Source organism: Lepidochelys olivacea (assembly GCF_965140295.1).
Source record: "Lepidochelys olivacea isolate rLepOli2 genome assembly, chromosome: 2".
Classification (NCBI taxonomy): domain Eukaryota; kingdom Metazoa; phylum Chordata; order Testudines; family Cheloniidae; genus Lepidochelys; species Lepidochelys olivacea.
Genome location: NC_140412.1, coordinates 270,658,716 through 270,681,175, shown reverse-complemented (window position 1 = coordinate 270,681,175; position 22,460 = coordinate 270,658,716). Strand labels below are relative to the sequence as shown.

Here is a 22,460-nt window from a genome sequence, read left to right as displayed (position 1 = left end):
CCTAACGGCTTAGATCCTGAGTCTCCCCTGCCTGGTGCCTGCGTCATTTTTGACACCTAGTGGGTTTAAAATGCTACTAGATCAGAGTGGAAGCGTTTCATACTCACTTTGTAGGGGCGTCAATGATAGCTGTAAAGCAGTGGAGAATCAGGCCATGGTCTCCTACCCCAGTCTGCCTTATGCTGTCCAACCATCTCCTTCTCTCCCCCTTCAACTTTCTCCTTTAAACCCACTTCTTCCAGCAATCCTGCCCTAGCTGATCTCACCAACGAGCTTTCCACATTCACATTTCCCTTCACTGTTGCCCAGTGCTCTGTGTTTACACTAGACAGTGAGATCACTGAAGTCCCCCAGTCATGTCAGTAGCATCAAAATGATGCACAGAAGAGCAAAACTAGCCCTTTTGCCAGGTTTCTACAAGGACTAGTTACTGTTGGGAATCAGTTTCAGGGGCCTCAGTATGATGCACCTGAGTGTGTGTCAGGAAGTGACACAGAACCATGCTCACAAACTCACACTTCCAGTGTGATGAACCAAACTCACCTGGTCGGAGAGGTGTGAAGTCCGCAGCCAAGGAGAAGCGTTTGACTCTGCGCCCTGGAGGATTTCAGTGTAACGCGAGTTATTTCTTGCAGGTGAGACACAGAGGAAAGGGTTTGGACGTTAAACCATGGCCATGTCAGCTGAGACCATTGAGATGCCGGCTCTGGGCCGCCCTTTCCAGCTGGGGATGCTGTACGACTGCCGCAAAGATGCCCTTATCCCAGGTAATTCCCCAGCTGTAGCCCTGAACTCAGGAGTGAAAGGAGGAAAGGGTCACCGTCCGAACCCCTTCATACCTGAGAATGAGCCAAGTGTGCTTTGAGTGGCCCTGCTTATGGGTATTATGGAAAAGGCCCAGCACATTCCCCCAGGGTCAGGGTCTGAAGTAACTGGAGGTACGTGCCTTGGGCTGGTGACCTGCTGCCATTTGTTCTAGATCATGTAGAACTAAAACATCTTGTGTGCCTGATTAAATGAAACTACCCACTGCCCTCTTGGGAAGGTTTATTTTCTCCTGATCTTTTCTCAGGGTAACTGCCCGCTCACATACCCACCCACCAACCAAGAGACTCTAAATATCCCCTCACCCTCATAAGAACAGTCACACTGGGTCAGACCAAAGGTCCACCTAGACCAGTATCGTGTCTTCCAACAAAGGCTGATGCCAGGTGCCCCAGAGAGAATGAACAGAACAGGGCAATCATTGAGTGATCCATCCCCTGTTGTCCAGTCCCAGCTTTTGGCAGTCAGAGGTGTAGGGACACCCAGAGAATAGGGTTGGATCCCTGACCATCTTGCCTAATAGCCATTGATGGACCTGTCCTCCATGAACTTTTTAAATGCTTTTTTGAACCCAGTTATAGCCTGTCTTGGGACGGACTCTTAACTGGTCACCCCCTGTCTATCTTGAGGCCACCCCAGTTCCAGCCACCCAACAGCTGCTCTGTGCACAAGGAGGCTAATTTGGGGAGATCACAAGTATCTTGGTGGCTCAGTTGAAGGGAACAAGAGTCTGACTCTTCTCACAGATTCATGGATATTAAGGCCGGAAGGGACCATCAGATCAGCTAGTCTGAACCCCTGAATATCACAGGCCCTTAAATTTCACCCTGTTACCCGGTATTGAGCCCAGGAACTTGTGTTTGACTAAAGTCAGCTTGTGTTTGACTCGGATGCCAGGCAGCCACTTTCTCCCTGACTGTTCTCCAGTGCCCCCGTCCCCTGAGGAGCTCTCCCACCCGACGGTGCACCCTACGGGACCTCCAGCAGGGGCGCTGGCTCTGCCCTATGCATGGCCACGTGCCGGCCTCCTCCCCAGTTCCTCGCAGGCCGAGCCTTTAGCAGAGCTCCCTTTGCCACAACAGGAGTCACTAGTGCGGCTGAACAAAAAACATCCAGCATCCCCGCTCCCACGTGGAACTGCAGTCCCAGTCCCTGGGCGGCTCCCACTCCACGTGGACCCAAGAGTTGAACTTGACACTTAGGACCGTTCCCTAATTACTGAGTTTCAGCCAGTGTAGAGAACCAGCAGGGCAAGAGAGCAAACTCTTCTCTTCGTGCGCACACAGCATGTCCCTGCTGAAATCCATAACCCGCCTGTTGCTGAACTTGCAAGGTATTTGCACTAACAGAGCAGCGATGTAAAGTCCATGCAAAAGGAGGTTTCCCCTTTACCAAGAATTAATTTCTGCTCCTTGTGTCGTTTCTGGCTTTCTGGCTACGGTCCCGTGAAGTGCTGTGGAGAGACAGTCGTGTCAAACTCTGTTTTCTGGTTCATTGGTTTCAATCAGGAATAATTCCAGTGACTTCAGTACACGCTGGGGTGAGCAAGAGCGGAACATGGCCCCGTAGCATAGTCAGGGTGAAGCTAACGTTCCATGACAGGCCTGCTTTCTTACCCCCTCACCCTCACCCTCACCACCAACAGTTCAGCTAGAGAAAACACTGGCCACCTCCCACGGAAACTTGTCCCTGTGGGCTGTGGTCCCTGTGCAGTGGAACTGCATTGGTCCTTCTAACTTTCAGGCCTTGGATTTGGGCTTTAATGTGGTCGATGAAGCCACTGGAAACTCAGCAGAGGCCACAGGTGCGTACAGCACAGCTCCATGCCTTAGCAAGTCAGTAACAGCCTTGTGCGGCAAGCGGGTCTGGGTGAACTAAGGGTGGGCCTGGTAGCCAGGACCCCCGCGTTCTGTCCTACCCCTACTATATCATTTGCCCAGGGCTGGAGCACCCACTGACAGCCAGCTCCCCCCTTCCCGCCAGAACCTCCCGTCCACTGGCGGCTCCACCAATCAACTCATCTCCCTCCCTCCCGGCAGCTCCCGCCTGCTGCAGTCAGCTGTTCCGCAGCATGCTGGAGGTGCTGGGGGGGGAGGGAGAGGAGTGAGGATTGGGCACGCTTGGGGGAGGGGACAGAACTGGGTGGGAGGGGGCAGAGCAGGGTCAGGAAGAGGCGGGGCACAGGTGAGGCCTTGGGAGAAGAGGTGGAGGGGGCAGAGCTGGGGCGGTGCGAGAGGGTTGAGCAGCCCCGGGGCCCGGAGGAAGCCGGAGCCTGTGTCATTTAAAAAATACTTTGCAGTATAGAAACATTATTAAGACAGGTCTCAAACAGCCCTGTGAAAGTGTAAATGTCAGCGTCACAGCCGGGCCAAGCGACTTTGAGAGGTTACGTGGTTTGTCCAAGGTCCCACTGAAAATCAGCATCAGAACAGTAATGAGAATGGAGCGGGGAGATGACAGAATGAGCCAGAAGCCAAGCGGGGCAGGCCAGCCAGAGACAGATTGATCCAGGTGGAGACTGAGGGTATGTCTACACTACGAAATTAGGTCGAATTTATAAAAGTCGTTTTTTTAGAAATCGGTTTTATATATTCGAGTGTGTGTGTCCCCACAGAAAATGCTCTAAGTGCATTAAGTGCAGTAACTCGGCGGAGCGCTTCCACAGGACCGAGGCTAGAGTCGACTGCTGGAGCGTTGCACTGTGGATAGCTATCCCACAGTTCCCGCAGTCTCCGCTGCCCATTGGAATTCTGGGTTGAGATCCCAATGCCTGATGGGGCTAAAACATTGTCGCGGGTGGTTCTGGGTACATATCGTCAGGCCCCCGTTCCCTCCCTCCCTCCGTGAAAGCAAGGACAGACAATCGTTTCGCGCCTTTTTTCCTGAGTTACCTGTGCAGACGCCATACCACGGCAAGCATGGAGCCCGCTCAGGTAACCGTCACCCTATGACTCCTGGGTGCTGGCAGACGCTGTACTGCATTGCTACGCAGCAGCAACCCATTGCCTTGTGGCAGCAGACGGTGCAATTGGACTGGTAGCCGTCATCGTCATGTCCGAGGTGCTCCTGGTCTCCTGTGGGCGCAGGGACTAAATCTGGAGTGACATGGGTGCAGGGACTAAATCTGGAGTGACTTGATCAGGTCATTCTCTTTAGTCCTGCAGTCAGTCCTATTGAACCATCTTATGGTGAGCAGGCAGGTGATACGGATTGCTAGCAGTCGTACTGTACCATCTTCTGCCGGGCAGGCAGGAGATGAGGATGGCTAGCAGTCCTATTGTACCATCTTCTGCCGAGCAGCCATGAGATGTGGATGGCATGCAGTCCTTCTGCACCGTCTGCTGCCAGCCAAAGATGTAAAAGATAGATGGAGTGTATCAAAACAAGAAATAGACCAGACTTGTTTTGTACTCATTTGCAAAGCCCCCTCTGCCCCCCATCTAGGGGACTCATTCCTCTAGGTCACACTGCAGTCACTCACAGAGAAGGTGCAGCGAGGTAAATCTAGCCATGTATCAATCAGAGGCCAGGCTAACCTCCTTGTTCCAATAAGAACGATAACTTAGGTGCACCATTTCTTGTTGGAACCCTCCGTGAAGTCCTGCCTGAAATACTCCTTGATGTAAAGCCACCCCCTTTGTTGATTTTAGCTCCCTGAAGCCAACCCTGTAAGCCGTGTCGTCAGTCGCCCCTCCCTGCATCAGAGCAACGGCAAACAATCGTGCATCTGAGTTGAGAGTGCTGTCCAGAGCAGTCACAATGGAGCACTCTGGGGTAGCTCCCGGAGGCCAATACCGTCGAATTGTGTCCACAGTACCCCAAATTCGACCCGGCAAGGCCGATTTAAGCTCTAATCCACTTGTCAGGGGTGGAGTAAGGAAATCGATTTTAAGAGCCCTTTAAGTCGAAATAAAGGGCTTCATCGTGTGGACGGGTGCAGGTTTACATCGATTTAACGCTGCTAAATTAGACCTAAAGTCCTCGTGTAGACCAGGGTTGAGACATGACCCAGAAGGGGAAAGGAAAGGAACCAGGAGCTGCGGGAGGGACACTGTCCCAGGGACAGACTGCAGACAGGGCACAAGACTGGGACCAGGGTAGCAGGGGTCAGCCTTGGTGGGGGGGGAGTGTTATGGCAGATTGCTTCCCACCAGGGCGTGCTACCGTGCGACAATGATGTATAGGAACTTGTTCAGGACGCGCCTGTGGGGAAAGCACAGTCAATACGGAGGAAGGACAATGCCAGAATGGTGCACTGGCTTGGCTCTCTCCCGCTTCGTGTTTGATCACTGGACATACGTGGCTCCTCACAGCTGCCCGGACGCTTGGCTCTCACCATGGCCGGGCTGCGGCTCCGAGGCCCCATCCCCCAGCCAGAGCCAAGTCAGTGTAAGAGCCACGTGGGCAGCTGTGAGAAGCCACGAACCCACCACCTGCCCTGGGTGGGGGGCCACATGGGTTGCGGACACAGGCTGGGGGCTGCTCTTGGCCCCCACACTCCAGGCAGGTGGAGGGTCTGCAGCTCCCGGCCTGCTCCGGCTTCCGGCTTGGCTGGCAGTGGGTCCTCAGGTGGAAGGGGCAGGGATCCCTGCCCCCCTACTTTTGGGGGGAAGACTCCACTGCCCCTGCACAGCAAATTGCTGCAAATCCCACTGGAAGACGTGTCTCTCTTTCCCCTCTAGTAGCTGGTCAGATCTGCAGAAGTGCTGAGTGCTCACGGCAACTCCCATCGACTCCAGGGGCAGCTCTCAAACATGTCAAGTTCTATAAACCTGCTAAAGGCTCTGGAAAAAATCAGGCCCTGGGCTTCTCAAATTGGGCACCCAAATTAGTGGATGTTTTCAACAATTTAGTCCTTACTCTCTTTGCCTCAGTTCCTCATCTGTAAAATAGGGATATTAACATCTCTCTGCCTCACAAGCGTGTTGTGAAGAGAGGTGTCTTAATGTTGTTGAAGGACTTAGATCTTACGGTGATGGGCACCCAGGAGGAAATGAACAATTCCGTATTTAGTGCAGGGTTTGAATGGTACACAGTACATAAGGCCTGGGGCCGCACATTGAATGAGAAGTATAAAAAGAAATATTAAATCAGAACCATTCCAGAGAGAACCATTCCAACTGTGCAGTGAACGAGGAGTTCTGTGGAATAGACACTATTTGATCATGTAATTAAAGACGGGTCAGAATGCATAAACACAAGGCGGCTGAATGAAGGCTGCATGGAAACCTTAATTATGGCATTTTCTAACTTTTGACTGCTTGGCTTTGCAACCTTCATTTTCTTAATGTAAAATGGTTTTGTAATTTAGGTGTATAGATATTGTACTGCAGAAGGAGGTAGTACAATCTTTCAGGTGCTTTGGGATCCACGTGGATGGTAAGTGCATATACACGTAACACTCTCATGATCAGCTGCTGAAACCGCCACAGGCGCAGCAGGCTAACGTAAAAATGTCATTGTAATCGTAGCTTTGCAGAGTTACAGTCTGTGGGTTTATGTTAAACTTTATATAAAGAAGAACAGGAGGCCTTGTGGCACCTTAGAGACTAACACATTTATTTGAGCATGAGCTTTCGTGAGCTACAGCTCACTTCATCGGATGCTCATGCTCAAATAAACTGGTTAGTCGCTAAGGTGCCACAAGGCCTCCTGTTCTTTTTGCGGATACAGACTAACACGGCTGCTACTCTGAAACCTTTTAAATGTATTGTGACAGGGTCGGGCCAGATGGCTATGGGAGAGTAATAGAAGGCAGATATATTAGCCCCAGGCTAAGTAGGTCCCTTTTCCCTGGGTAAGGCAACAGGGAAGGTTCCAGAACAATCAGGAACCTTCTGGAGACAATTAAGACAGGCTGATTAGAACACCTGCAGCCAATCAAGAAGCTGCTAGAATCAATTAAGGCAGGCTAATCGGGGCACATGGGTTTTAAAAGGGAGCTCACTTCAGTTTGTGGGGTGCGTGTGAGGAGCTGGGAGCAAGAGGCACTAGGAGCTGAGAGTGAGAACGTGGACTGTTGGAGGACTGAGGAGTACAAGTGTCATCAGACACCAGGAGGAAGGTCCTGTGGTGAGGATAAAGAAGGTGTTGGGAGGCCATGGGGAAGTAGCCCAGGGAGTTTAGCTGTCACACAGCTGTTCCAGGAGGCACTCTAGACAGCTGCATCCCACAGGGCCCTGGGCTGGAACCCGGAGTAGAGGGCGGGCCCGGGTTCCCCCCAAACCTCCCAACTCCTGGTCAGACACAGGAGGAGTCGACCTGGACTGTGGGTTCAGAAAAACGGCCAAGCTGAGGTCTGCCGTGAAGCTCCAAGGCGAGCAAATCCACCAGTAAGCGCAAGACCCACCAAGGTAGAGCAGGAACTTTGTCACAGTATGTTAATCTATTTTTATTCTCACACACAGACACAGTGAGTGAAGCATGTTATCAGATCAGACACTTTGTTCAGGAACATTCAGCTCTTATTTTTAGAAAATGTCTGGCAGTTACAGAACAGAAAGGTTTCTCACCCTCTCTGCCATTGACCATGTGTCTGTCTGTACTATTCTAGGCATCACTTTATGGGACCTGGAGACACTTCGAAATGATGTAGATGCAAAACCACAATCCAAGACTGATTTTCAGATTATTGCATCTGACACCACTGAAGACAAGGCCTCTGCCCTCAATGTCACAGCATCGCTGAAGGCCAGTTTCCTGCTTGGCCTGGTGAAAGTGGGTGGATCCGCAGAATATTTAAGTGATACCAAGACATCAAAACATCAAGCCCGTGTTTCTCTCCAGTACTCAACTACAACACAGTTCAAGCAGCTGACTATGAGTCATATTGGTCGCCAGAATGTTTCTTACCCTGATGTGTTTGACCAAGGCACGGCCACCCATGTGGTCACGGCTGTGCTGTATGGGGCACAGGCTTTCTTTGTCTTTGATCGGGAAGTTTCCTCATCTGAGAACATACAAGACATACAGGGAAACCTCCAGATTGCAATTAAAAAGATACCCCTGGTTTCCATAGAGGGGGAAGGAGCTCTCCGAATGGATGACAGGGAAAAAGCACAAGCTGAAAAATTTAGTTGTAAGTTTTATGGTGATTTTTCTCTTGAAAACAATCCAGTTACTTACCAAGATGCCATGAAAGTTTATTCCACCCTCCCCAAGCTGCTGGGTGCCCAGGGGGAGAAGGCCGTCCCAGTGAGAGTCTGGCTGTACCCGCTGACCAAGCTGGATTCCAAAGCTGCTCAGCTGGTTCATGAGATCAGCTTAACACTGATCTTTGATATTCAAACCGTCCTGGAGCAGCTGACAGAATTAGACATGCGATGCAATGATGCAGTGAAGAATCCGATCGCCACAACGTTCTCCGAAATCAAGAGGAAAATCCAGCAATTCAAAGATCTGAGTATGCAACACAGACAGACTTTCCAGAAACAGCTAGCAAGAATCCTACCCTCCATCCGTGGAGGTGGAAAAGAGGAAGGGGACCTGGTGGACATTTTAACCTACAAAAACCAATCCCCGTTCAACACCCAGCAACTCAATGAATTTCTGGATAAAAAGGAACGAGAAATGAATTTCATCAATTCCTATCTTTCTGTACTAAAGGATGTGGACGTGGTGTCCTCCCGGAATAAACTGGATGAAATAGTACTTGACCCCAGCAATAACTTTGTCGTCGCCTTTATGTTCACTTCATTACATGAAGAGGAGCCATATTTATCCGATTTAAAACTTTGGCTTCAGACCCAGTTTATGAAGAATACCCAAGATCCTGCATCAGCCAGTTCTGTCAGTGAGAAATCCAAACTGTGGTTTGAGGACAAAGAGAGAAACCAAAAAGCCCGAAAATCTGCGAAATCCATTTCACACTTTGCCCGGGTCAATAAATCTAATGGGAAAACTCGATTCATTGTGGCCTCGGTCCCAGATGAGGACAATCCTGGAGCTTCAATTTACCTCTATGAAAATGGAGACCTGGTCAACACTAACTATGAACTTCCATCGAAACCTCTTTCTCTTGTGACAGATGGAGTCAGACATGACCATGTGCAGCTCACGTTTAAACCAGCAGCCTTTGGGAGAAAGGAGATATCCTGCTATCGGGTGGAGTACAGAATTATAGGGCAGGAGAACTGGATGGCTGTGGATACAAATGATAAACAAGAGACCTTCACAGTAACGGGGCTCCGTCCAAACACCACATACCAGTTCCAATATGCTGCAGTGAGCAAACCAGGGTTCAGTGAGAGCAGTGATGTGAGTGATCCTGTGAAGATGCTTCCTACCAGCCCTCCTGGAAAACCAGAAAAAGCTACTGTAGTATCATCAGCCATAGACCTCACCTGGGAGAGTCCAAGCATCATTGGAGATGGAGTCAGTATAAGGGAGTATAAGGTGGAATACAAAGAGCAAGCTGAAGGTGAAAGACATGAGGGGAAAGACAAATGGCTGGAACGAAGAACAGGAAAGAGAGCAGAGTTCTGTACCATTGATGGATTGAGGCCTCAGACGTCCTACAGATTCCGGGTGTCAGCTGTGTGTGCAGACGGGACTGTGAGTCACCCAGGTGAGGAGGGATCAATTTCCACATCGGGATTAGAATTAAGGACACTAGCACAAGATTTCTTCGAGAAGAGCGCTCTGATAGAAAAAGGGCAGCCCTCAGTTTATGCACTTCCAATAGAGAAGGCGGAGTTTGATTCTAACGCAACACATCCAAAGTTTCGACTGGGAAAAGAGAACCTACAGATCCCTAACAAAGTCATTATGGTGCTGGGAGCAACTGGGTCAGGAAAAACTACACTCATCAATGGGATGATCAACTATGTCCTGGGTGTGCAATGGAAAGATGAATTCAGGTTCAAACTAATCCATGAGACTACAAACAGAAGCCAAGCTGAGAGCCAGACATCTGAAGTGACAGCCTATGAAGTTAATCACAAAAATGGTTTCAAAGTCCCCTACTCCCTGACTATAATAGACACGCCGGGATTTGGCGACACCAGAGGGATCGAGCAAGACAAAGAGATAACAAGGCAGATCCGAGAGTTTTTCTCCACCCAAGGAGCCACTGATCACATAGACGCCGTCTGCGTCGTAGTTCAGGCCTCACTAGCTCGTTTGACACATGCCCAGAAATACGTGTTTGACTCCGTGCTCTCCATTTTTGGGAAGGATATAAAAGACAATATACAAATCCTGATCACCTTCGCCGATGGACAGACGCCCCCTGTTCTAGAGGCTATTAAAACAGCTGACGTCCCTTGTGCTAGAGATGCTAAGGGCAACCCTATTCACTTCAAATTCAATAACTCCGCGCTCTTTGCCTGTCATGCTGGAGCTGACGAGGGCAGTTTTAATTTTGATGAAATGTTCTGGAAAATGGGAGCCATGAGCATGAAGACATTTTTTGAATCCTTAGTTAAAATAGAAACCAGAAGTTTAACATTAACGCAGGAAGTCCTCAGAGAGCGGAAGGAGCTGGAGACGGCCGTGGAAGGGCTGCAGCCGCAAATCAAAGCTGGTCTGGTGAAGCTAGAAGAACTGAGAAAGACACAGGAAGCTCTGGAACAGCATCAGGGGGATATGGAGGCCAATAAAGACTTTGAGTATGAGGTAGAGAAAACAGTGCCAGTGCAGGAGGACATCTCTGGTACAGGTCAGTATATAACAAACTGCCAGCAGTGTCACTATACCTGTCACTACCCCTGTGGAATCCCTAACGATGCTGGTAAGCACAACTGTGCGGCTATAGACGGGAATACAGGACGTTGCACAGTTTGCCCTGGTAAATGTGTCTGGAACGTTCATTTCAATCAAAAGTACAGGTGGGAATATAAACTAGTAAAAGAGAAACAGACCTATGCACAACTGAAAGAAAAGTATGAGAAGGCATCTGGTGAGGTGTTATCGACAAAGAGTGTGGTTGAGAAGCTGTCTCAGGAATACGCTGCAGTGGAAGAGATATTAATGAAGCTTATTGATAAATCATCTCACAGCCTCCAGCGTTTGCAAGCAATTGCTCTGAAACCCAACCCGCTGTCCACTCCGGAATACATTGACCTGCTGATCATGTCGGAACAACAGGAACTAAAGCCTGGGTACCAAGAAAGAATAAAATCACTGAGAGAGGTTAGGGAAGTAGCTGAGATCATAAGAAAGATTGCCAATAAGGAGGCCCTGCTGCCAGGAGAGAAGAATATGTACAAGAAGCTTGAAGAAAAACAGTCTACATTCAAAAAATTTGTGAAAGAAAAAGTGGATATGGTTAAAAGCTGGTTTAGATAAAACCTGACTGCAACTTATCCATGAAAATGAAAGCGCCGTTTAAACAAAGCATGTAGCTGAGCTGTGATTCACGATTGGTGTCTCTCGTTGTTTTATAACATTTACTTTTAAGATTCAAGAACCTGATTCTCCTCTGACTTACCCCACTTTTATTGCACTGACATCAGTTTACACCAGTGTAACTGACAGCAGAATCTGGCCCCTGGAATCTGGGGGGGGAAACCATTTTTCTAAAAACAACAAAAAATGCAGCTGGACTCCTTCAGAGGAAATTGCTTCGGTGTCAGATGTTCACAAGGAAGTGTCTCAGGTCAGGGTTAGAAACCCTTGTTCCGTCTGTACGAGCGCTCTCTGTGTTCCTGCTCAAACCGAAGCTGCACCCGTGTAAGGGCCACAGCGAGACGTTTCCTCCCAAATGCTGCTGCTGACAACGCTTTTCTTTTGTCTCTCCGTGCCGGTGGTTTGTGAGCTGAAAACAAGACAACAAGAAATAAGTAATCGCAGCCAAAAGAAATGTTACGCTCACCCCAAGTCTTCTCTCCCACTCATGTAAACTGGAGTGACTCAGCTGAAGTCAATTTAGTTTTACCCCTAAGCAAAACTATTGCAAGGGGAGAATGCGACCCAGTGTATATGTTAAGCAAAGCCTTAAAGAGGCCGAAGCTGGGACAGATTTGCCAGGTCTCAGAATGGTTAATCAGGGCGTGGGTGGGAGCTGTTCCATCAGCAGCAAGGGACAGTCAGCACCTCCAAGAGCAGCTGCATTTTCTCTCTTCTGTGTTCTTGTCTCTCCCCTTGTGCGTGTGTTTGTCCTGTTTTGTCTTAAAAGAAATAGAATTGGACTTCAGCAAGCACAGCAGCTGCTTCAGAGCATCCGAACAAACTTTATCTCTTTTTCCCCAAAAGGTACAGTTAAGCCCGTCTTTAATACCACCTAAGAGGCTGTCGGGCAAGAGTTTCCCACTCTGTGAGGCTCTCTACGGCGAAAGGGAATCAGGGGTATGGTCAGAATGGAAGTCTTAGGCCATGTCTACACTGGCACTTTCATCATTAAAACTTTTGTTGCTGATGGGTATGAAAAAAAATACCCCCCCGAACAACAAAAGTTTTACTGATGAAAAGCACAGGTGTGGACAGCACCTCGGCAGCGGGAGCTGCACTCCCAGCGAAAAAGCTGCCGCCCCTCGTTGGGGATGGCTTTATTTTGTCACGGGGAGAGTGCTTGCCCCCCACCCTCAGATTGCTACGGCCGTCAATGGAATTTGGGGAGAGACAACAGAATATAGGATTAACCCTATAAACAAGTTTTCATAAACTTTACAGCACCTCGTGCACTACTGGGGCTATAGAACAAAACACCCCCTTTCCCCCCCATATCTGAGCATTGTCCTTGTAGGGCCGAGTCCCTCCTGGCTGCCTGCACACAAGGTTTGGACACAGCTAACTTGGGAAATCGCTCCCTGGTGGTGATGTGTATAGTTATTTAATCTGCACATTTTCACTGGTCCGGGGCAGAGAAATGGACAGAACTCGTGCCTTCTGTTTGGCACCATGCCCTGCCCTCACTCCAGTTAGTGCTTTGGCTCAAGACCTTTGCAGAAGGAGAATTTTGCCCTACAAGCGGGTAACTGTCTAGCTCTAACTGTCTAGCTCTGAATTAGCCAGGCTGGGGAGCTCAGCTGCTGGAAAGTCCCCACAGTGAGAGTGTTACACTGAGAAACAGGAGCTACAGAATTCAGGATGTGATAGCAAACGGCAGCAGCCCTGGCAACAAAGCTCAGCAGCGACCCCTTGAAGAGAAGGAAAGAGATGACAGCCCTGGAAATCCACCCTGCTCGCAGACCAGGTGTTAGCTCCTCACCTCTGCTGTGGGGTGCAAGACTAGATAAAAGGGGCTCTAAGAGGATGTCTACACTGAAATTTGAGTCTGTCTACACTGTAATTAGACACCTGCAGCTGGCCCGTGCCAGATAATTCAGGCTCATAGGGCTTAGACTAAGGGGCTGTTTAACCGCAGTGTAGACATTAGGGCTCCTGGGCTCTAGGACCCTCCCACCTTGCAGGGTCCTAGAGCCTGGGCTCCTGCCTGAGCCCAAACATCTACAGCACAATTAAACAGCCCCAACTCAGCTGGCACGGGCCAGCTGCAGGTGTCGAATTGCAGTGTACACATAGCCTAAGAGACCACTAGGATGAGGAGCAGCAGCTGGGAGGGGAACAGAAGTGGCTGGAAGGCTAGTAAGACTATTTACTAATGTTTTAACTATAACGAAGCTCGGGTCGGCCCTGAGAGGGGTTTAGAAGCATCCAGCTGCTACAGCTGTATCAGAGACTTTGTGGCAGATGGAAAGTGCCCAGTCACGCTGGCAGCTGAAATCACCGTTCACGCTGAGGATATTTCACTCACACCTGCTTATTTGCTCGTGCTCATTAGCTGTGCTGGGTGATAAGACCCGTCCCTGCCGGGACTGATTTACCTGGTTCTGTTCAGAACTGCGCTGGAGGAGCTGGTGTGTCTTACGAGCAAATTCTACCTTCCCTCTATTACCTTGTTATTCCAGTATAGCCTATAATCAAGAACCAGTGTGTGTGTTTGTAACAATCTGCATTTAATAACCCGTGTAATTAGACAAGCTTTATTCGATGACGGGTGTATCCACACTCAGTATGTTCTAGTCCATTCCCTGTGTGTTCCTGTATTCCAAGTTTTTATTAAATCATGTAGCGGTAGTTTTATAGTTTAATAAAAACGGATTTGATCTGGATCAGGCATTTGTGTCTGTCTTTTCCAGACCTCATTCTAACACCAAACCACCAGGAAGGATGACCCCAGACCTCAATCAACCCTTCCCCCGTTCTGGAGTTTTTTGATTATTACCGTGTTGATTACCATGATTTCTTAACATCAGAAATGATTTCTTCTGAGGTGACAGAACCGTCAGGGCTGATAAAGGAATGAATCCCACATTGTGCCAAGCCTCTGTCCCAGCTAGCTACAGCTGCCTCTCCCCTCAGGTCACTACCTAAAGATCAGTGTCACATGTTTGAGCCTCAGAGAGACACAGTGGGTGAGGGAATATCGTTTCCTGTACCACCTTCTGGAGAAGGCATCGTGCACTGGCCTGCAGATTCCTCAGGCACAGCTCAGTCCCTTGGTGCATCTGGCTCAGGCCTGTCCCCACACACTCCTGTTTGCAGGCCCCTCCTAAGCAGCCCCCTGCCCTGGCAATCACTGCACCCCTGCCTGCAACAGGCTGTTTCCAGCTAGCAATCCTTCCCTCCCCGCTCCTAAGCCGCCCAGCCTGGCTCCACAGCCGGTTCCCAGACAGCTGCCTCTGGCCTGCAGCTCCTGATCTCACACAGCCTCTGGCCCCCCCGAGCCAGGGCCCTGCTGCCCTCCGGCAGACCTGGCCTCCCTTTGCCGTGGGTTACGGAGCCCCGGGCGGGCTGGAGGTTGTGCTGCTGGTTACCGGCGCCCAGTAAGGAGCCGGCAGGTTTCTAACAGGGGCCTTTCGGGGAAGCCGCTCTGCCCCCATTTGTTTGTGAGCATTTCAGGCCATAAATACAAAATGGAACAGGGGATCGCTTTATCCTCCCCTGAGCTTAGGGAACTGCCTTTCTGTTCCTCTCCATCTGCCCCCATCTCCTGGCCCCACCTGCCCCCCACCGCCATATTTACATCCCTATCCCATATTCCCCTGCACTCTGCTGTCTCCCTCTTGCCCCCATCTCCCACCAAACTCCCCATTTCCTGCCCAGTTTCCAGACATGGAGCACAGGGCCCTGAGGGCAGCCTGGCTTCAGTCCCACTGGGAACACGGGCAGAGAGAGGCCATCTTTATTCGGGCCAGCCTCCCGGGCACCTGCTGTAAAGAACCATCTTGACTGAGTCAGCCTGTGGCTCGCGCCCCGTGGGAATCATGGGAGACAGACATTCTGAGCAAGGCGAGACCTGTGCAAGGTTGATGCCAACGACCACGAGAGCCTTAAAAATCAAATAAACTGTTCAACAGCCGCATAGCAACACTGAGCAGCCATGTTGGAAGGAGAATCCTGAAACCAAGTGAAATTGCAGGGGAGAGGGGTGTGACAAAGTGGGAATTTTGGTAATATTTTTTATGATTCCTTTGTGTGCCTCAGTTTACCTCTGAGCTTTGCATTGCTGTGCATGGAGTGTAAAGTGTTAAATAGCTGCGCTTGAGGCAGAGCAGGGGACATGAGGTGTGTGTGTCACCCCAATGGCGAGCAGCCAAGAGGAAGGAGGTTTTCCCCACCTCTCTGCAAGGAAGCAGAGCCAAGGCCCCTGTCATAAATATAAAGGGAAGGGTAAACACCTTTAAAATCCCTTCTGGCCAGAGGATAAACCCTTTCATCTGTAGAGGCTTAAGAAGCTAGGATAACCTCGCTGGCACCTGACCACAATGACCAATGAGGAGACAAGATACTTTCAAAAGCTACTTTCAAAAGCGGGAGGGAGAAAACAAAGCTCTCTTTGTCTGTGTGATGCTTTTGCCAGGGACAGAACAGGAATGGAGTCTTAGAACTTAGTAAGTAATCTAGCTAGATATGCGTTAGGTTATGATTTCTTTAAATGGCTGAGAAAATAAGCTGTGCTGAATGGAATGGATATTGCTGTCTGTGTGTCTTTTTGTAACTCAAGGTTTTGCCTAGAGGGATTCTCTATGTTTTGAAACTAATTACCCTGTAAGGTATTCACCATCCTGATTTTACAGAGGTGATTCTTTTTTACTGTTTCTTCTATTAAAATTCTTCTTTTCAAGAACTGAATGCTTTTTTCATTGTTCTTAAGATCCAAGGGTTTGGGTCTGTGGTCACCTTTGCAAATTGGTGAGGATTTTTACCAAACCTGCCCCAGGAAGTGGGGTGCAAGGGTTGGGAGGATTTTAGGGGGAAAGACATTTCCAAACAACGCTTTCCTAATAAAATAAACCCGGATAAACATTTGGTGGCAGTGGAAGTCCAAGGGCAAAGGGTAAAATAGTTTTTACCTGGGGGAAGTTTTAACCTAAGCTGGTAAAAGTAAGCTTAGGAGGTTTTCATGTAGGTCCCCACATCTGTACCCTAGAGCTCAGAGTGGGGAAGGAACCTTGACAGCCCCAGATGGAGAACAAAGGGGAGATGGGTTCATAGCTGACCTTTGGGGAGATACATGCATACGTGGGACTAGGGACACAGGGGCAGAGACAGGGAAAGAGCCAAGATGGCTTCGACGGCAGCATGACTCAGGAGAGCTCTGGCCAGTCTGAATCCATCTTAACCCCTGTCTCTCTGCTACCTAAGAATTCCAGAATGGGTGGGGACAGTGACCAATAAATTCTTACCGTGTTTGAAAAGGCTGGGGAAGAGCCAGAGGATGTGAAATCGAACAGGGCTTTGCTGATGAGAGGCTTAGAGGCTGCTTCCCCAGGCTTGCTCAGGACAGAACCCAGCATTAATCACTGGAAAGTGAAACACGCCCAGGGAAACATCACAGCGCTCCAGAGACCCACAGTGACTGTGGAGGGGCCGCAGACAACCCCTGAGCCCAAGGGAAAGGTGCCAACGGCCCCGACAAGCAACCCCAGCCAGAAATCCCTTTCGGCCTCTGACCGCAGGGGGGCTGTGGCCGCCAGCACCGAGCCGGTGAAACGCCCGCGAGCCCACGCTGCCGAGCGGCCGTTCACGTGCACCGAGTGCGGAAAGAGCTTCCAGCACCGGGGAAACCTCATCACTCACCTGCGGGTGCACACGGGCGAGAAGCCCTTCACCTGCACCGAGTGCGGCAAGAGCTTCAGCCAGAAGGGCGACCTGATGCGGCACCAGCGCATCCACACGGGCGAGAAGCCCTTCGAATGCAACGTGTGTGGGAAGAGCTTCTGCTCCAAGCAGACCTTCATCCTGCACCAGCGCATCCACACCGGGGAGAAGCCCTTCTCCTGCACCGAGTGCGGCAAGTGCTTCAACCGCAAGGCCAACTTCATCACCCACCAGAAGATCCACCGCGGGGAGCGCCCCTTCGTCTGCGCCGAGTGCGGCAAGGGCTTCTGCGCCAAGAAGACCTTCATCCTGCACCAGAAGATCCACATCGGGGACCGGCCCTTTGGCTGCTCCGAGTGCGGCAAGAGCTTCAGCCGCAACGGGGATCTGACCCGGCACCAGCGCATCCACACTGGGGAGCGGCCCTTCGCCTGCGCCGACTGCGGCAAGTGCTTCAGCCACAACGGGGAGCTGATCAAGCACCAGCGCATCCACACCGGGGAGAAGCCCTTCACCTGCACCGAGTGCGGCAAGAGCTTCAACCGCAAGGGCACCCTTATCACCCACCAGCGCATCCACACCGGGGAGCGCCCCTTCGTCTGCGCCGAGTGCGGCAAGACCTTCAACCTGAAGACCACGCTGATGAAGCACAAGCGGATCCACACGGGGGAGCGGCCCTTCACCTGCGTGGAGTGTGGCAAGAGCTTCAAGTACAAGGGCAACCTGCGGACCCACCACCTCACCCACACGGTGGAGCGGGTCTACCCCTGCACCGAGTGCGGGAAGATCTTCAGCCACAAGAAGGAGCTGACGGTGCACCAGGCCGTCCACACGGAGGAGAGACTCTTGTCCTGCTACGGAGACGGGGAGTCGTTCAACCCCTTCCTCCAGATGCACCCGCTTCTGCTGTCTGTGCCCCAAGCCAAATGCCTCTGGAAGCCTTAACGCAGTGTACATAAGGAGGGAGTTAGAGACATGCTACGTCCCCTGAGCAGGAGCAGAGGAGGAGCAATGCTGTAATTTAGGATTTGGACATGCCGTGGTGCTGATGAAATAACAGGCTCCCTGGCACAAGGAGCTCCCAGGCTGAAGGCCTGCGCTGACGAACCAACCGTGCATCCCTAAGGAAAACACAACTGCACATTCCCTGCACAACGCAGCTCGAATTCCAATGAAAACAAGGGCCCGAGTCTTGCCCTGAAGGATGCCAACACTGTAGTACTAATCCCATTTGCTGGGTTGGACGTAACCCCCAGAGGTGCTAGAGAACGTCTGGCAGGAGGGACGGGAGATTTCTGGGAAGGGATCTGGCTTATGGAGCAGCGCTTGGAGGGCGTTGGGAATGACATGGCCCGGGTTGACCGATGTGGGGTCTTCATCTTACTACTGAAAGGAGCGGAGGGTGCTAGCAGGACTCTCCTGCCCGTTCCTGTGTGGAGCAAACACGGGAGCGTCGTGCTCATTGGGATAGTTCTGGCGAAGACCAGTGGTTTCTCAGGGCGGGGGGTGCTGTGCTGTGTGGTGTTGTTAGGTCAGGCCCAGTGGGTACTGGGGGGCGGGCGAGACTTTGCTACTGCGCTGTAGTTATGGCTTATGCCAGCAGCTCCTCAGTGGAGCTACTGGACAGACCTGACGGACAGCGCCTGTTCCAGCCGGGCCGGTGACAGTCTGGGAAATGAAAGAAAACCTCAGTCGAGTGTGGACTTGAGGACTCCAGGTGCAATGCCCTGGAGCAATAATTACTGTAGTGCTCTTTCCTCTCTGTTCTCTTACTGACTATTTACCCACCAGGAGTGTGCGCCGGGCTTCACAACTGCGTACGGCCTGATCCCTGACCTGAGAAGTGACCATCTCACTGAGACCACCTAGAGGTCTGACAGAGATTCACAGAGTCCTAGGGCTGGGAGGGACCTCAGGAGGTCGTCTAGTCCCGTCCCCTGCACTCCCAGCAGGACTAAGTATTATCTAGACCATCCCTGGCAGGTGTTTGTCCAACCTGCTCTTAAAACCCTCCAGTGACAGAGACTGGTTAGAGCTGGAAAAGACCGATTGGTCATTTTGCCCATTCCTAGCCAATGCAGGGTCGGGCTCTACTCTGTATTTTCTAGGAATATGTCCAGCCTGTTAACCCTCTCCAGCGATGGGTCGCCCCTCGCTCCCTTGTGAGGTCCGTGCACAGTCTAATAGACACTGACTACTTCTCATCTTGTGTGAAAGGGACTTGGGTTTAGTTGCTAGTTTGTAGTTAGGCAAAGGGTCATTTTAACGTTAAAATTTGTCGTTCTCCGTGTGGATAGCCTAGAATCCTAGTTGTTAGATTTGGAAAAGAACTAATAAGTCTTCTAATAAACTCTAGTACTTCTCCCTGGCACTGCACGCCTGTTCCCTCCCGTGCTTGGTCCGTCTAACTGTACGTGTCCCAAACTCTGGGGTGTCACCTCTCTGGGGGGGTGGTTCCACAGCCTGAAACGTCTCCCCCTTAGGAAGTTTTTTTCTGACATTCAGCTTTAATCCTTGATTTCGTCCAGTCATCCCCACCTTGAATTACTGTAAAATTCTCTCTCCCGTGCCCGCCCCCCCGTGTTTCCCACGGATTGTTATCGGGTCCCGTCAGGTCACTGCTCAGTGAAGCTGGACCTACTTGTCTCTTTTGCTCATTCCTCACCAGTCAATCCCTTGTGCCCCCAGATCACATTGTGGCTGTTCTCTGAACGGGCCATCGGTATTTTTCCAGCTCTCCTGAGGAGCCCTGAACAGCATGCCGTCTCCAGTGGGGTTATCCCAAGGCAGAGAGATGGGGGCTGTCACCCCTTTGCTCCGTTACACAAAGCCTCTGTGTATTGGCCTTTTCAGGTGCCAGGATGGACTGGAAGCTCCTGTCTAATCTGCTGCTGTCCACTGTCTTCCCCCAGGTCCCGATCAGTGTTTCCTGCTTCCTGGATTCTTTCCTTCCCACTGACTCTCTGCAGGGCAGATGCTGCTTCCCTAATAACATGCTCTTACTGCCTCTGCTAGGTGATTCGTGAAGAAATGGCATAAATCAGGAGCTCCCAGTAACACAGCCGTGGCACCCGCTGAGCACCTGCTCCCAGCTCCGTCCCGTGGCCTGTTGTTATTACTCTTGGCTAACACGTCTGCAGCCAGCGTTCAGTCCGTGGGATGGTCTCTGCTGACGCTGGGTCAGCCGGGACAGTACGTTTTGATGAGATGCTCTGTCAAGTGCTTTACTCACAACCAAGTGCGTCTTATCTCGCGCTTTCCCTCCACCCGCTAACTGTCCGAACAAGCAATCCGGGCACTGCCTTCTGCTGCTCCCTGCCCCAGGCACCTTCTGGGGGCGGGAACGAAGACACCCTGGCTCTCCCTGCTCCAGCCTGTGCTGTGCTTTTCCCACCGTGGCCGAGAGGGGCTCGGGGCTGGAGTGCTTGAGAAAACGGAGCGTCCGTGGGGTTGGTCTGCCAGGTTCCGGATGAAGAACTGACCGAGAACCACAGCGAGTAGGAGGGGATGGGATGTGGAGACAGAGTCCCCTGTTGGGTCCACTCTTCCCCCACCCCCAAACCCAAATCCCTCTGTTGTTAAAGGAGCCCGGGGGGCAGGCGCTATGCGAACATTTCACGATCCAGCCATTTCACATCAACTTGTGATTTACAGACACCGCGTGAAGGGCGTTGGTTTGGGCCAAGTGAGTGACTGGGGGAAAATGGCAGCCAAAGGGACTGGCCGGAGTCAGGGTGGAATGATTGGTGCGTTGGTCCAGGAGACCAAAATCCCCCATGGGGGAAAGGAGAACAAGGGGGATTTCTATAGGGCTGAAGTGGTGTCTAGGCCTGGTCTGGCTCTGTATCGGGTTGTGCTCACCACCCACGGTGCCTCCTACCGGTTGCTATGGGAATTCGCTCTGTCCAGCAGGGCACCCTCCTCTTGTAGTGTCTCACTCCCGTCACTGCTTCTCCACCGTCTCCGCTGTCTGGGACTCCCGAACTGTGGCGTCCTCTTCAGGGCACGGCCCTCCGGCTGTGCCCCAACTCCGTTGTCTCCCCGCTTCCAGGGAGCCCGCAGTCCTTTGCCCAGCTTCTCGCCGCAATGGACTAGAGCGCCTAGTCCAGCCCCTTGCTCAGGGGCAAACTGCAGTCCTTTGGCTGGCCACTTCCCTCAGCGGCCAGTGGGGCCAAAGCGGGCGCCCAGGCCTGCCCACTACTCTGGGCCCCAACCCACGGACCCTCTCGCTGGCAGCTGCTCATGGCCTCTCCTTCCCCTCTGCCGCTACCTGCTTTCCCTGGGCCACTTCTCCATAGCCCCAGCACCTACTCGGCCCCTGTGTCAAGGACGCGGTCTGGGAGCCAGCCGGGCTGGAGCTCCACTTGCTCCCCCGACCCTGCCCAGCACGGCTCTGTCGCACGCACTTCTCTCTACGGGCAGCCAGGCCCTCTCCCTCAAGCTCCAGGAGAGACTGAGCTCCTCGCTGCCCTGCAGCCCTTCTTATAGGACCCAGCCTGGCCCTGATTGGCTGCTTCTAAGCCTTCCTCTGGTTGGCTGGGTTCTGCACAGCCACTCCAAGGGCTGCTATTAACCCTTTGCCAGCCAGTGAGGGGCTGCTGCCCCGTCACAGGCTCCTCTGCACAGGGTGAATTTCAGCCCTCACTAAATCATATTTTCAGGACCCTTCTTTTCTAGCGGGTGCTGAGAGCCGGGGTCCAATAGTTAAACTCTCTGAAATAATTTGCTAGGAAGCAGCTTGTTCCCATCTCCCTTGTGAAAGGAATTTCCTCTGGTCCCAGCTCAGGGTACCCCACAAATGCCTTCAAAGTTATTCACCCAGCTAAACTGAGGACGAGTTAGCAAGGGGTGAAACTCCTCTTTGCAGATGCTGCCACCGCTAAAGGAGTTTTGGCTGCTAGAATCTCATCTGTGACTCAGAGTCTGAAGAGAGGTTGGATGACGATAAACCAGGCAGGAGCTGTGGGTCTGGACCTGCCAGATTTATAAAGGGAGTGGCTGGTTCTTTACTAATATGGTTATTTTGTTGCCTATTGACTCATTTATTTGTAACTTCCTTTTGGGCTGTTTGGACAGAATTCTTCACTGACGTCTTCTGCATGACCTTGCTAGCGATAGAAAGCAAATTAATCGGTGTGTGTGGTGTATATTCTGCAAATGTATTTGTATGTAAAATTACTCTTATGCCATTGGTTATTGGGCTCCAATCCTGGGCTTTCTGGTGTCAAATGGGAAAATTCCCCTTGGGGTCAGGACAGGGCCCACTGATGGTATTTATAATTCTTATGCAAAAATCTTCCCCTCTGACCATTCTTATTGTGACAATAGGGTCACTGTGCTGAGAGGTTGTGTAGCCTAGAACAGTGGTTCTCAAACTTATTTGATTGGGCAGATCATTTATGAAGATATGGAACAAAACCGGCCCCAGGACTGACCCTTGGGGCACTCCACTTGATACCGGCTGCCAACTAGACATGGAGCCATTGATCACTACCCATTGAGCCCGACAATCTAGCCAGCTTTCTATCCACCTTATAGTCCATTCCTCCAGCCCATACTTCTTTAACTTGCTGGCAAGAATACTGTGGGAG

The 22,460-nt window shown here is 51.3% G+C and overlaps 1 protein-coding gene across 1 annotated transcript; it reads left to right on the top strand.

Annotated features, from left to right (window-relative positions):
- Positions 1 to 695: 695 nt before the first annotated feature.
- LOC311516813 (uncharacterized protein) lies at positions 696 to 11,112 on the top strand (the record flags this gene model as incomplete). Its single annotated transcript, XM_084621147.1, has 2 exons — positions 696 to 767; positions 7,379 to 11,112. The coding sequence occupies exons 1-2, from the start codon at positions 698 to 700 to the stop codon at positions 11,110 to 11,112; spliced, it is 3,804 nt and encodes a 1,267-aa protein (XP_084477273.1). The 5' UTR covers positions 696 to 697.
- Between the last annotated feature and the right edge of the window lie 11,348 nt (positions 11,113 to 22,460).